Source organism: Notothenia coriiceps, unplaced genomic scaffold, assembly GCF_000735185.1.
Source record: "Notothenia coriiceps isolate Sejong01 unplaced genomic scaffold, NC01 NC01_scaffold00029156, whole genome shotgun sequence".
NCBI lineage: Eukaryota > Metazoa > Chordata > Actinopteri > Perciformes > Nototheniidae > Notothenia > Notothenia coriiceps.
The window spans coordinates 193940-209092 of NW_011361857.1; the positions used below are offsets into that span (position 1 = coordinate 193940).

Here is a 15153-nt window from a genome sequence, read left to right on the forward strand (position 1 = left end):
ATGAGATTTTACACCTGTATAAATAAAGGCTAAATAAAAAAACGATGCAATGAATTCATAATTTATAACATCAGTTATCTAACGTTTACATCATGTTATGTCTGCAAACTGTCAAGGATGGGCTTGGTTTTATTTTTGATGGAAGTATATTTGGCTGATAAACAACTTGTAAACATTTAATTTTAGGTACATGTACCTTTAGAATACTTCTTCCGATTATGGGTGACTCAGTAAGTGTAAGTCTACGAATGAAGCATATAATCAGTGAAAATCTGATATTCTCAAACACTTGTTGCTTCTTTCTTCCAAAACGTGAGCGAGTCAACAGTGGCCTCGTCATTATTCCAAAATGGACTTGTCCCGCCTCCACGGCCCCCTGATTGGCTGTGTGTTTGCCTGAGCAGTGGGCTGATGGCTGGCTTAATGAATATGTATATCACCAGTCCTGCTCGGTCAGGCCTCACCCTGCCTGTCATCGGAACAGAATGTGCGATGTGGTGATGTCATTTGTTTCACCGGAAATCCAAGCACATATTCTCACAGAAGAGCACATTAAGTTTTGTGATAACACTGGGTTGAATTGACAACTGTTGTGTAATTACGCGCGATAAAGAGTACAGCTTTGTATTCGTGTCTGTAGCTGTGCATGTTGTTGAGTTGGTTTCACCCCCCCCCCTAACTGTCAATTTAAAGCCACTCCCCTTCCTGACAGAAATGACAAGCCTCTCTGTTGTGTGCTACTTCAGGTCATTTAGCTCTGGTTTCAACTGCATACAAACTTGACAAACAGGTTGTGCGACCGCCTCTAAAACCGGAAACCTTTCCTATATAAACGCACACCTTTCTCTTCACAAGACAGAAACTACGAAAAGAGCTCAAACACTGAACATAGGGGAAAACTCAACTCGCCTGATTTACACGACAGCCAATCCCCGCAGAAGAATTACAGCCAAGCAGACGTTACTCTAAGCCGATCAGCCCGGAAATAAAGACACAGAGGAGAAACAAATAAGTAACTGATCTTCCACAAGAAAAAAACTCGCCACTATGATGATGCAGCAAGAATCCCCGTCGCAGAAGAACTCCCTGTTCAACGCCATGAACAGATTCATCGGCGCCGTGAACAACATGGACCAGACGGTCATGTTGCCCAGCATGCTCATGGACGTCCCGCTGGAGCTGGAGGAGGACAGGGAGATGACGAACTCCATTAAATCGGATGAGGACGAGGGGGACATGTACAGCTACTACGAGCTGCTCAAGTCCATCCGCAGGGACATCCAGGTGGGGGTGAGGCGTGCAGAGGCCGATGAGAGGCACAAGGAGAGCATGGTGATCAGCCGCAAGAACTCCTCCGCGTCCATCTCTTCCGCATCATCACTATCATCATTTTCTTCCGAGGAGGAAGAGGAGGAAGACGAGGATCTGCAGAAGCAGTTCCAGTTCCACCTGACCGGGCTGCAAGGGGTCCTGTCCAAGCTCACCGTGCAGGCTGACTCTCTCACCAAGCGATACAAGAAGGAGATCGGTATGTGCCACTAAGCTCGGAACCACAGAAACTTAAAAAAAGAAAGAAAACAGAATTAGTTCTATTGGACTGGCTGAACTGACTTTTCTCAATTGGGTCTCTTTGCTGCTGCTGTCACTACTGATGAAATTTATGAACAATCATTTGAATGGTAGAGAAAGAAAGACAGCTTATTTCTCTTTCTACTCTGTGGTATTATTGACTGTAGATGTGTTGAACCTGATGAAAGCATGTGTGTACTTAACACCAAACGAATATGTTTTGCACTCCAAAGTTTTGAACACATATTGCATTCAGCACCTGTGATGCATATATGAAACATATTTAAAACCTTTTTATTTAATGTAATGTATTTTTTTATTACCTCACTCTGTATAGTTTGAGAGCCAAATGTTATTTCAAAGTTGGAGGAGAGGTGGACTGCATGAACTACAGGACCTGTTGTCTGAACCGCCCCTCTATGGGGGGGGGATACTGACGAAAGATCCAGCTTCCTGTTTGTGCTGCTGAGGATGTCAGTGTGTTCAGATGTATGCGTCTCTGTATGATTAGTTCTCCTTCAAATCTGATGTGTCTGTGACTTTAAATTATGCCTGCATGGAAGGAGGCAGATGCTCACTGTAGCTGTTGCCTGTGATCTCCTAATGCCCTACATGGCCATTGAACCAGCATCAAGTGATAATGCCTCTGCATGGAGCATAATGAGGGTTTCCACAAGATGTATTGTTTTTATTGTCATGTATTTGCTATTGTTATTATTATGGTATTATTGGACCATGTCCATCTGTCAAAATAAGCAAGTGCTTTTGTATGCACCTTCTGCACCATTTTTGTACTTATTTGTTTCTGAAAATAAACTTTGATATGAACTTACTTCACTTGTTTCGTATTGTTTTTCTTAAACATTCTGTCATGAGCAAAAATTACATCACAAAAACTGAATTTGGCTAATACAAAAACAAATAGACCAACAACAAATGATCCATTAGTATATGGGTTACCCGACACGCTAGCTTTGTGCTTTATAAAACATACATGTTGTTAAACAAAACATTGAAATCAGAATACCTTTATTCTTTCCACAGAGGGGAAATGTACATTTTTACAGCAAAAGTGATATAGAGACTAAGAATAAAACACTATAAGAAAGGGCATGCACATACTATTTAAAATTAAAGCATATATATTTAAATGTTCAAGTAACATCCGTAAAATAATTCCAATTTACATATTGCACAGCAGTGGTGTTGTAGTCTCTATTATTTGTGTGAGGGTCTGTGCAATATGTTTTTCTTCAGAACCAAGGAGGTTTTATTTTATACATTTGAAAGGACTACAATATGCAGTACAAACTTACTTGGAACATTATTTAAACATTGAATAATAAAGGCAGACGCAGTATTGTCTGCATCTCTTCTTGGGAGTGTCTTCAGTTATGTTCTCTTTGGTTACGAAAACAGGTTTAATTAAACACAGAGTTATTTTGGCACAGATTTCCATTCAAATAGCATGCACACACTGCAAAGAATAACTTTCAACTGCTGTCTTACTTGTAAATTCTGTTCAATTCTTTAATTTATGTCAAGAAAAGAAAGAAACAACATCATTTGCACTCTTTGTAACACAGTGTCCCCTCAGAGGTGGATTCACTGTTACCTGTTGGTTAAAGAATGTTGTCAGTCATAAAGCTTCAAGTGACAAACCTTGAAACATCTGAACTCTCAGTGAAGAGCCAGAGGAGGGAATGCTGTTTTGTTCCATATTATAACCTATAAAAGGGCCAATTTGAATGCATCTAAAAGTAGTTATTTCAATTTGTTTGTGTCAAAAGGGAATATTTCCAGAATACGGTGCATCAGATGTATTGTAGAACAAAATAGAATAAACATCAAACGTACAGCACAGTAGGCAGGCAGTGGGTACAATTAGAAGTATGCACTGAAATCAGTCAATTTGCTTTTTACCCTTATATTTATATTTTTGAACAGGTCTTGTTTTAAGTAAAAAACCTGCCGGTTTGAAATAATAAACAACACATCTCCCTCATTGTTGTTAGAGTAACTGTCATGAACAGCCTCAAAGGCCAAGAGGAAAATGGGTGCAGCTTGGGTTTCAGTGTCACATTAGCTCAATTAGTGCAACACACCCACTTTTCACTTTCATTCTTTCACACCCACAGACATTGCATAAAACCCAAACAAAACAATGAGAGCAATTGCAAAAATGTCCTAAAGATAATGTTCAATTGGCTTTATTCAGTGGAAAGACAAAACCAGATGAAACAGAAAGTCACTTTAATAGTCCTCAACAAGCAAGCAATAGTGGACACAAAACGGCATGGAGAATAGTTGACATTAAACCAAAGACTTCAAGGGAGCAACTACTCAAACATCTTTAAAGAGAAACAGCCAGACATGTTTTAATTTTTCGCTGGTTCAAAGCGTTTACAGGAAATGCTGCCACTCCTGTCGGCATTCTGAAGAATCGGGAAAAAGTTAACATGCCTTTTTGTTTTTCACTGAATGTCAACATTATCAATAACCTAAAAGTGAATGCCAGAGGCTATCACTGAATAGCAGTACTTTTACAGTCTCAAAACACTTGTGAGCAGGAGGACAGAAAACTTCTTCCTGGGGCCTTTTGATAGTGTTTCTGATAATGAGATCCAAATTAATTTGTGAACAAAAAGGGATATTAGCAGTGCACAAACAGCAGGGTTTGAAAGGAAAGTTTGCTGATATCAGTGGGGGGGAAAAAACTATATATTTACTTAAAAAGTAGAAAAGTATGACAAGTTAAGATCAACCATGCATAATAGACGTAATAGTACGAGTAGGTAAATATAGGAAATGATAAGCAATAAATAAGGGTAGTATTAAGCATTGAAGCAGGAAAGTACTATTAAGTAGTCAAAAGTATTACGGGTGCAATGACCTATGAAAAGCATTTACTGTTAATTTAAAGCTGTGTGAAGCTTTTAAGTTTGAGCACCTTATTACTGTTGGGTAGTTTAATGATGCATCATATTGTATAGGCTCTACTTGTGTTTTGTATTACAAATAATAACCGTCCCATGTGTCTGACTTGAAAAAAGTACATATCCTTGTTAGTAATGTTGTTAAGTAAAAGTAAAAGTATGAAATGACATGATCAGTTTCACTGCTGACTGATGTGTTGAAACCACCTAAAAAACCCTACAAACATGGGAGGGGATTTCTCCAAACCTAAAGGGTTGATTATTTCATGGTTATTTCTGATAAAGTGAAGATAAACAAAATTAATTAAGAAGTACAACGAATAAAGGCAGAGTTTTAATGTTAAAGTCAAACTCACGATTGTCCCTCTGACGAGATAAATAAAACGCTGGCTCTCCCCTTTTTGTCCCTTTGCACGCACCGTAGAAACCGGAAGTGCAAGAAAAGGCGACAGCAAAACATCAACAAATTGAACCGAATTAATAAAAAAATAAACCATTGTGACTAAAAATGGACAGTCAAAACTCAAAGTCTACGAGTAACGATTCACGCTGCGTGTTTTTTAATACAGATTCAGAAGACTATCGATGCGTAAGTAGCTAACGTAACTGTAAATCAATGTTCGCCTTTTTTGTTGCTAATTAGCTCGTTAGCAACATAACGGTTACTTTTAACTCACTATGGGTTGGTAATTATTAACTCCAACTGATGTATTTATTTATTAATCGATTAATACATTGATGCATGGATGCCTGACACCTGCATGGTTCCTAGTGTTCAACAGTAACCGTGTAACTATGCTTTCAGTCATCTAGCATGCTAGCTAACTTCATTAACTGGTTGATTATTACCATTAAAGTGCATCTAATTTAAACGAGCTAATCCCCGCTTGCTACTGAAGAGCTAATATAACTCAAGCTAACAAGCTACCTTAAGCTAACCTAGCTGAGCATTACCAGCTTTATGTATTTTAAGATGATGTTTCTCATACGTTATGAAAGCTTGTTTACCCACATTGTTCTATAAATGAGACATGCAGGCGGAAAGAGTATGTTTGTTATGTTTAGAAAAGAAATGATAAGCATCGTCTTATCTTACAATGATAACATGTGAACCTGTTTTGCCAGCTGAATGGGATAAAAGTAGCAACACTAACAACAACATCAGAGACAGAGAGTGCCTAAGAATTTATTTCCTGAATAACAACTCTGAAGGGCTCGTATTTTAAGGGAATATTTCAGTTTTACTCTACGCTATTTTATACCTTCACTCCAATACATGTTTACAGTGTTGTTGTAAGGTAACTAAGTACATTTACTCAAGTACTGTACTTAAGTACACTTTTGAGGGACTTGTATTCAGTATTTCAATGTTTTGCTACTTTGTATACTTCCAATTCCAATTCAGAGGTAAATTGTGTACTTTTACTCCAGTACATTTATTTAATATCTTTAGGTAGTTTGCAGATTTGGATTGATAATGTGAAGTATAAACCTCACTTAAATCTACCATGCCATACAAGCTACCATGAAGTATACAAAGTAATTAAAACTAGCTGCACCGTTACCAGCTTTGATAACACTGAATAGTAATGCATGAACAATTATAATCAAAACATATAATATAGTATTCTGGAATGTGCCAATTTGCATAATGCGTTCTTTTATTTGTGGTATTTTAAGTATATTTTGATGCTAATACTTTAGTACTTTTACTTGAGTTACATTTTAAATGCAGGAATTTTACTTGTAACAGAGTATTCCTACACTCTGGTATGTTTAATTTGTATTAAGTACAAGATCTGAGTACTTCTTCCACATCTGGGAAATGCTGTACTGTTTCCTCCACTACATTTAGTGAACAGCTAAAGTTACACGTTTATTTTTGAAGACTCATAGGGAACACTGTATAATTTAGCTCAGCTACATTTAGGTTAGTGATTTGAATTGTATGCAAGTTGAAAATAAGAAATAGGCCTATTAATATGCTGCATACATGCTTAATCAACATAGTGTAATCCGAATCAAGATCACGTACCATAGACTTAATAATACCTCAAAGTAAAGTCTCAAGCACAAAAACGGCATCACAACCTTCACAAACATAGATTCAAATGATATTGCATACAATTATACAGGTGGTAGTGGTATTGACTCCACAACCTGCAGATGTATGTAGATGATAACAAACCAGTCAATAGATCTTGTATTCAGAATAACTTTGTCAGGAGATAACCGTCTGAATCAAGACTGAACTAGTATTGCGTGCAGTGAGCTTGTGAAAAGGTGTAGTTGTAACTTTGCATGCAAGCAGCTTAAGGCTCCAGGTTTTGATCCACACTTAACTAAGAATGCTGCAATAATGCTGTCCTGCCTTGAGGAGCCCAGTTATCTATTTTCTCGCCAAGCATTATCTTGTAATTGCAAGACATTGATCATACGGTCCCTTAAGCTGTCTGAATAACCCAGATACAGATGACCCACATTGACCAAGCTGGCTGTACCAGTTTGAGTTTCGTGTCACTGTTCAAAACGAAAACTATCCATACATTCCTCATAATTTCATCAGTATTCATGCAGTCGAGTTTTTTTTGTTTTCTGTAGCATCCCTTTTTCTTTGTGAGTTGAACAACAGAATGTCACAGATGTAGGTAATGATTCAGTTTTGTTTTGCTCCGAGAGGGAAGTATGTAATGTTCATAAATATAGACTGTCCAAGATAAATAATAATATATACTTTTGTTCTGGGATTTGATCTTGCGGCTTTGAAGTGGGCTCAATGTCAATGATTGAGTGTGTCTCAATGGGTTCTGTGATAGCAGTAGCAGGTAGTTTGTTTACCTGTTGTGTTTAAAGTTACCATGTTAGTTCTACTACTTAGCCTAAACCAGATAGCTGATTAATACACAACCTATGAAAAAAGTGGGGAAAAAATATTTTTACAATATATTGATAATTGTCTAATGAAATCCAAGTGCAACAAGCAATGACACAGATGCTTGCACAACTATTATCAGAAGGAAATTCCACAAGTTTACATAAAGCAAGATCTTTCATTTAATTTTCTATAAAATAATTGTTGTAGGCTTTTTATCACTACTTGAAAGCCATCATTTAAATATAATTAAAACAGTAATAACACTGTAGAAAGCATCAGAAAAACAAATCCTCCTATACTAGTGTAATCAGAAATCTACTGCAAAGAAAAGTTTAAATACAACTTGACAGTCACTTCTATGAATGAAATAAATCAATCATGTCATTTGTATAGATATCTCTGTTTTCTTTACATTGCAGGTTTTAGACTGATGGAAGTTAGTGGTCTGTTGTCGTTGCTCAGAGGACACGTTTAGTACATTGTGTGCTGAGGGCCACGGCAGAAGTGTTGCACAGCTCAGTGTTGACATGTCTTACTGTACAACTACAACGGGTCCCTTTCATTTCCCCTGAAGCTTCTTGAACCGACTCACACATTTCTCATTCTTTTCATTCCTCCGCTCTTCTTCCTCTTCCCTCTCTTGTTGCTCTCAGATCAGCTTCAGCTTGGCTGTTGCTTTGCACAAACTATGTAGAGTATCAGGTTCTAGGTTGTCATTTCTCTCAGCTGTCATTTAACAGCACTCAAAGGCCTTCCGAAAGCGTCGTGCTTGTGGAGGTCGTAAACACCTTTTACATGTCTTAAAGTTGTCAGAAGTAGAGTGGAAAATATTCGCAATTCTGTTACAACTGTTGCCTGAAGTAGATGCAAACTCCATTTTGTTGCACTAACTTTAATTACACACATGCTTGCAAACAAACACAACAGACATGCTTGAACAAATAGCAGCCTTGTCAACCCAGTAATTTCTGAGCCTATGATTATAATCATGGCGGCGCTGTGTTTATCTTGCACTCCTCAGGAAGTTTGCACAGTGCTTTGAAAAATATTACACAGAGAAAATATTACGATACACTTTGATAAACGGATTCTTTCTTATTAATGCACTTATAATGAATTGTTTCTCATTTACAGGTGGTGATTTTAACAGTGAAACGAGCCACAGGAACCTTCTCCTTAGTAGGATGGTAAATATTTCTTCAACTTATTGAACTTTCATGTATCTTTTTTTACATCTGATATGTTGGCAGGGTTTTTTTTAATAATGATTTGGTCCCTGTGGATTTAAATGATGTCAAACTAGCTTTGCAAAGGTTTTATTCGTGCAGGGTAAACACTTTGTTAGACACACTAATTGTGAACATTACTTTGTTTGTTTCCAAAAAATAAACTGCAGGTTTTTTTTTTTTACTTGTGCAAACAGTAACCACTTCTGTCACCCTGTAATAAATCTCATCTTTGTAAAGCTTGTAATAATCAGCTTCTCTTGAGGCTTTGTCTAAGTTGTTTCGATTCACTCTGTGTAATTTGCAGTGTTGTTGTACTGGCTACACCCTCTGTCAAACATGTATGGGCCAAGGAAGTAAAAGTTATTAAAGTCTATTATAAAGTGGTGTGCATAACTGCATGCAATATTTGCTTGTAAAATATAGTTTTTTAAATGAGACTGAAAGATTTCTATTTAAACTTTTCCAAATCCCAGGGCACTATGGAATTACAAATGACTTGTAGCGAATACTTTTTAGAAACAAACAAGGGAAATGACTACATTGGGACACGTTTCTCCTATGGTCAAAAAGGACATTTATAATTTCACAGATGTCATAAGAGTTATTTCCCATTTACTTCAATAGACAGTTGTATTTTGCAGGCGGCTTTCAGTGGCATTTTGATGAACTGCATCTTAACATTTTGGCTTCAGCATTTCGCTTTTTGGCCGGGGAAATCATTCCTTCAAATGCTGCTGAGCAGGTCTCTGGCAGGTTTTCTGCAGCTCTCATTAGTTTCAGTCTAAAATGTCTTTAATGGCCAGTAATCGTACACTAAGCTAAATAAAATCACCAGATTAACGTTTGCTACAGAACCTGCAGGGATTTAGAGTTTAAGTTGTTATGATGTGGGCCTATATGAGTTCAGTAAGCTGGTATATCATTGTTACAACACCAAATGATTTGCCCCGTTTGCTTTCAGTTAGCAATAATCTCTCTCCTTTCTTATCTCCGCAGTATTTTCATGCTCCTTGTGATCTGGCTACTTCGCAGATATCACTCTTTGGCTCAGGTACATTTCCACTCCACTAGAGTATGCTTTGACACTCTCTTTTCCCCTCATTTTCTATTTGCTTCATTGCCACCGGAAATATGTTCAATTAGCCATGGCAAATCTTGGCATAATTGAACCCAATTAAAATGCACAGATTAATTAATTGCGCAGTTAATTGACTCATGGTTGTGCTGTGATAATGACGGCTTTCTTTCCCCTTTAGGTCACACAACAGACTGAATAATATGAGTGTAGAGTGTGCTTTTCCCTCCACATGTTTTCTTGTATCCACAATTCAAAAGTCTAAAGCAGATCAGTGTTTGAGTTTGCAGCCTGCTGCTTGGTGTTTTTAAAGGCAGTCCGGCTGGTCTCTCAGGTTTTGCAGCACTTCACGTTCTCCTCCTAATCTGAAGTAAATGACAGTTTAGCATGAGGCTCTGATACCTCCTCACTAGGTCGCTCAGAGTCACCTCTTCCAGCTCCCCTAACAACACACACTGTCCTCACCTCCATCCCCTCACAAAGGTTACCTGTCAGTCATAAACTTTAATGCTCTTTCTTTAGGGCTTTTTCTGTCTCTCACTCCTCTTCCTCTGTAGCATTGGACTTCAAATCCCACTGTACTTTTTACATTTATATTCAATCTATTATTTCATATTCCATTCCTCACATGTATATGTAATATCCTGCTTTATATTTTGTTACTGTACATTTGTAATTCAACATGTCTATTTTTCAACTTTTTAATGCTATTTTATTTCTATTGAGATGTTTACATTTTGGAATGTTTATTCCAATGTTTATTTCTATTTGTACAATACCATTTCTTTTTATGCTGCTGCAACGCAAACATTTCCCAAATTGGGATCTATAAAGTACTTCTTATCTTATCTTATCTTATTGGCAGAGTGATTGCTGGACACAAACTAGGGCTGGGTGTATGTACAGTATGTGTTGCCATTTTTCTAACCACCTCTTAAAAGAGCTATCTTCTTAAACTATTGTATGGCACAGATTATTGGATTATATCAAATCAAATAATTTAGTTAATATAGAAGAAGTTAAGCAGTCTTTTTCCTCCATCCTGTGATATTTTCACAGCGTTGTCGCCAGAGACGCCAAGCTGTCAGACGCATCAGTGCTCATTTGATGTATAATTTCTCTCTACGTAAATGTAAATGTACTGCCATATTAAGTCGGGATGTTTTGTTAGAGAATCCCGCTTCAAGTCTTCCTCTCATTTTCCCTGTACAGAAGATGATCCTCAGCCTGACTGTAGCTGCCTTCTTCGATAGCGTAGCATATGTCATGGTGAGTTACGCGAGCTTGCTTCACTAAACACCCACAAAGCAGAGTTTTCTTTGAGCTGAAAATATGTCTCTGTGCTGTTCTTCCTTCTTACCTAGGGTGATTCACATCCAGAGGGATCGCTTTGTGACTTCCAGGCCTGCTGGCTAACTTACTTTGGTAAGACCAAACTTCATTATTTAGTCGCAGGCACACTTTCAACAATAGAGGTTGAGTATGCCAGAAAAAAATTCAACAAAGACATCTGTTGAAGAGCTCGTAAATCACAGTGTGGAATAATATTACTTTGTCATTTCCTCTTTCTTTTCTTTTTTTAGCTTGAGAACAAAATGTGCTTTGACACTGATGCTCCGGCTTATAGCTGCATCTTTCACCCAGAGCTTATTTGAAATGCAACGCAGGGAGTTATTACTGGAGGATTGTCACGGAGGTGATCTCTGGGCCCATAGATCTCGGCCTCCGTTACGGGTTGTGTAGCTTCATTGTATTTGATTGTGTTCACCTGGTGCCCTGTGTTGTCTCCTCCCCCCTCACCTGTGTCTTGTTGGTTGATTAGTCCGTGGGTATTTAGGCTCTGTGTTTCCTGTTTGTGTGGGGGAAATCCTTGTTGCTGGTGACTGTGTTCACATGAGACAGTAAGATTGAGGCTGTGTAACCCACACCGGGTTATATTTGAACTCTCTGCCTCCTTGCTTGGTCACGCCGCTCAACGGTCAGGCTCACAAGGATATACAGGCTAGAAAGTGAGCTTTTGAAAGCGATAAACGTTTTAAATAAGTAATTGTAAAGTCACTACTATCAGAGTACTAAAGCCTTGCCTTGTATATAAAAAACAAAACAAAAAAATCATATTGGTGTCTCCAAATAACCGGACTTCAATGCTTCTTCTTTATGCCTTTTTCATTATTGTATCTAATGAGTCTTACATTGAGTTTATGGTAATTACGTCTCATTGAATGGTTATATTTTTAATTGACATTTTATTAGAGCACCAACGATTAGTTGTCAGTCGGTCGAGAGAAAGATAATCCCGACTATTTTAATAATTGATTAATCATTTAATTCATTTTTAATGAATGTGTTTCCGACTCTGAAGTATGGCAATTTCCAGCTTGTCTCATTTTTATATCATTTCAAACTGTATATATCTTTGGCTGAAAAAACAAGATATACATATAGATCACCTCGGACTTCGAGAAAAATGGGAAAGACATTTTACTCCATTTTTCTGACACTTTATTGACCCAATGACTAATATAGAAAAAACCCTTTAGATCAATCAATAAAACAAATGGTTATTGCTGCCCTATATCTGAAACAGCCTATCCTCTTGTCTTGTTTGACGACAATTTGGCAACTCAAATTGTCCATGCTGTTCCTGTGTTCTCAGGAAAGAGATGGAGAATGTTTACATGCCATTTTGAGATACACCAGTTGTCAAGGGTGGAGGAGTATTCACACACCCATGCCAAGAATACCACGCCCGGAACGATGGTGTAACATGTGGGAGTCAATTGCAGCTATTCAGTACACGCCCTCAAACCAGACGCCTTAGTGTTTCATCATTGATTTTCCTCCAATGAGCACATCATTTGGGTTTGTCAGACACATCTGCAACTTCTCAATGTTGTTGATATTGGTAGGATTTATTGGACTTATGAGGGCAGGATTGTGTTTACCTTGAAAATCTTGGATGCATTTGTTACAATTACAGTTCCTTTAGCCCCAATTAGCATAAGGGTTGTCAGTTAGGACTGGCTGCTAATGCAACTCTCCTCCAGGCCTGTTTTATTGGTCTCACAGGCAGACACACATCACCCTCACACACACTCAGACAGATACAGGGTAATGGGCAGTGAGTTAGTGCTGCAGGGTTGCTGCTTGTCACCTCGCTTTATCACGAGGATCCTCACGCTTAGGACAAACGGCCACACATAAACACCGTCTGAGCGGGCACTTTGTTCTGTTGCGAAAGCCCCGAGTCTAGTGGGAGCCGCATAGCGCAGCTTTGCTTTTAACTCGGACTAATAAAAGGTTATGAAATGTGTTTGAAATGGAGGGAGACGGTAGCCGGGGCAGGTGACGGATCGGAGCTGTACGTTGTCGGGTTTTAAAGCAAAACGCTTCGGCTGTTGTCAGGTTATGTAAGACACGCTGTGACTGTGATTTATTTCGACAATGACATGGACAGCCAGCCTCCTTCTTTCTTAGTCACCGCGCACCATTCCTAAACAGTGCTTGAGTGTACAGAGAGAGAGAATTTTGTATATTTGTGTGGGGGTTTGTAATTGTGCGAAACTGAGTAAGCGGAGTATGCGGCTGAGAGAATCCATCATTGTGACGACCAGCCCTGCCTGTCCTGTCAACAGAGACACACACACACACACACACGCACACGCACACGCACACGCACACGCACACGCACACACACACACACACACACAGAAAAGGGCTGAAAACAAGGGCAAAATACTGAAGTGAGCTTCCTATTCTCTTCCTTGTCTCTGTAAAATAAATTCATTCCTTTCCACTTTGCTGACTCCGTTCCCTTTCCTTATTTATTTTCAGTTTCACTGCACTTGCTCTAGTCCACTCAGTTCGACTCAACCCCCTCCTCACCTCGCTCCTCGCTCTCCTTCTCATTTCTTCCTCTCTCACCCCCAACCCCTGCTTATCTCCCTCTGCTTTTCCACAGTTCATCATTATCTCTTCCCCCCTCTCATCCATCACCCTTAGCCACAGGTTTCCCTCATATTACTGCAGAATGGGCCTTCATTTATCAAAAAGTGGAACACATGCACCCACACACACACGCGCTCATACATACAAGTGTGTTTGGACACACACTTGCAGGTGCAGGCTGTGTGACGAGGGGAGCTGTGTTGTTATTTGACCTTGTTGTTTTTCCGTGTGTGTGTGTGTGTGCGTGTGTGTGTGCGCGCGCAGACTGGAGTGCCTTGGCCTGGGTTTGCCTCATCACAGTGAACCTGTACCTCAACCTGGTCCAAGAAATCAGCACCAACAGATATGAGAAGTGAGTCGGGGACAATTGTTTCCTTTAGTGCTTTGTGGATTGTTTTTTTTCTTGTTTTTTTTTTATTTCAATGTTCTGTCTTTTTTAGAGTCCAACATCTTTGGAAGAAGTCCATTTTAGTATGTGACAAAAAGTAGAAGAATAGTTCTTACTTTAATCTCAGAATTCTGAACAATGACAATTTTTATTAGAATTATTTCTTTACTGAATAGATATTCATTTTTTTTTAATTCTCAGAATTCTGACTTTAATCTCAGGGATCTGACTTTTTCCTCAGAATTCTGAGATTAAAGTCACTACTCAAATTTGTTATATACTTTTGGTCACACCCAAACATGTTTTCTCCTTTAATAGAAAAAATGAAAAATATAGAAAAACAAATATATTTGATTTACTATATTCAATACCAAGAGCTCGAACCAGAATGATGGGCTTTTGAATTACTTCCCAAAATAGTTTCTGATTTATTTTTATTTTTATATCGGCTAATTGATCAGTCAACAAATAATTTAACGTCTTTGTCCATCGTGTATACAATTTCTGTTTCCATGTCCACCACTGTGCCTTCCTTTTTAAATCTAATATTCCCCTCTTGTTTTGCTGTGGCCATTTCCCTCTGCGTGTGTGTTTGTGTATGTGTGTTCATGTGCATGTGTTTGGTCTGCCAGAGCATGTGTCTCCCCACAGAGCATTGACAGCCCCCTCCCTACCTCCCTCCCTCCTCTTCTTTTCTGTTCCAGCCGACGCTCTAATTGAAAAGGGAGTGAGTGTCAGCCGTTAAGTGTGTGTGTGTGTATGTGTGTGTGTTTGAGTGTGTGTGTGTGTGCACCCATCTTCACGCTTTGTGGCTCTATGTTTCTGTCGCTCAAACTCCCATGAGCGCTCTCCGCAGCGTGTGTGTGTGTGTGTGTGTGTGTGTGTGTGTGTGTGTGTGTGTGTGTGTGTGTGTGTGTGTGTGTGTGTGTGTGTGTGAGATGTTCTCATTTTCCATGCCTAGCGAGGATCTTGTGACACATTCTGAAAAATAAAAATGTATGCGCTCTGTGGCGGGGGGGTAAAGCTTCAGCAAGTTAGCGGCAACTCACTTCTGGGAGTCGATTGTAGATGTGTGTGTGCGTACACCCCTCCTACCCATCTGTGTGTGAGGAGTTGGGCTGGTAAAAAGACGT

The 15153-nt window shown here is 38.9% G+C and overlaps 2 protein-coding genes across 3 annotated transcripts in view; both read left to right on the forward strand.

Annotated features, from left to right (window-relative positions):
* The first annotated feature begins 757 nt into the window (after nt 1-757).
* LOC104958635 (mid1-interacting protein 1-B-like) lies at nt 758-2401 on the forward strand. Its single transcript, XM_010786390.1, has one exon. It carries the CDS (start codon nt 1048-1050, stop codon nt 1540-1542), a length of 495 nt encoding a protein of 164 aa, XP_010784692.1. The 5' UTR covers nt 758-1047; the 3' UTR covers nt 1543-2401.
* A 2525-nt stretch (nt 2402-4926) lies between these two features.
* The window catches only part of LOC104958636 (cyclic AMP receptor 4), a 12491-nt gene continuing 2264 nt past the window's right edge, over nt 4927-15153 (forward strand). The window contains exons 1-6 of one of the 2 annotated variants that reach the window (XM_010786391.1): nt 4927-5094; nt 8515-8567; nt 9606-9660; nt 10897-10953; nt 11049-11109; nt 13897-13984. In XM_010786391.1, the coding sequence (XP_010784693.1) occupies nt 5014-5094; nt 8515-8567; nt 9606-9660; nt 10897-10953; nt 11049-11109; nt 13897-13984 (395 nt within the window). In that variant the 5' untranslated portion in view covers nt 4927-5013. The remainder of the gene's footprint in view (nt 5095-8514; nt 8568-9605; nt 9661-10896; nt 10954-11048; nt 11110-13896; nt 13985-15153) is intronic. The other variant, XM_010786392.1, reaches the window with a different exon arrangement.

What these genes read in the sequence shown, in the direction of transcription:
- LOC104958635 (XM_010786390.1), top strand. Translation starts at nt 1,048, where the DNA reads ATGATGATGCAGCAAGAATCCCCGTCGCAGAAGAACTCCCTGTTCAAC.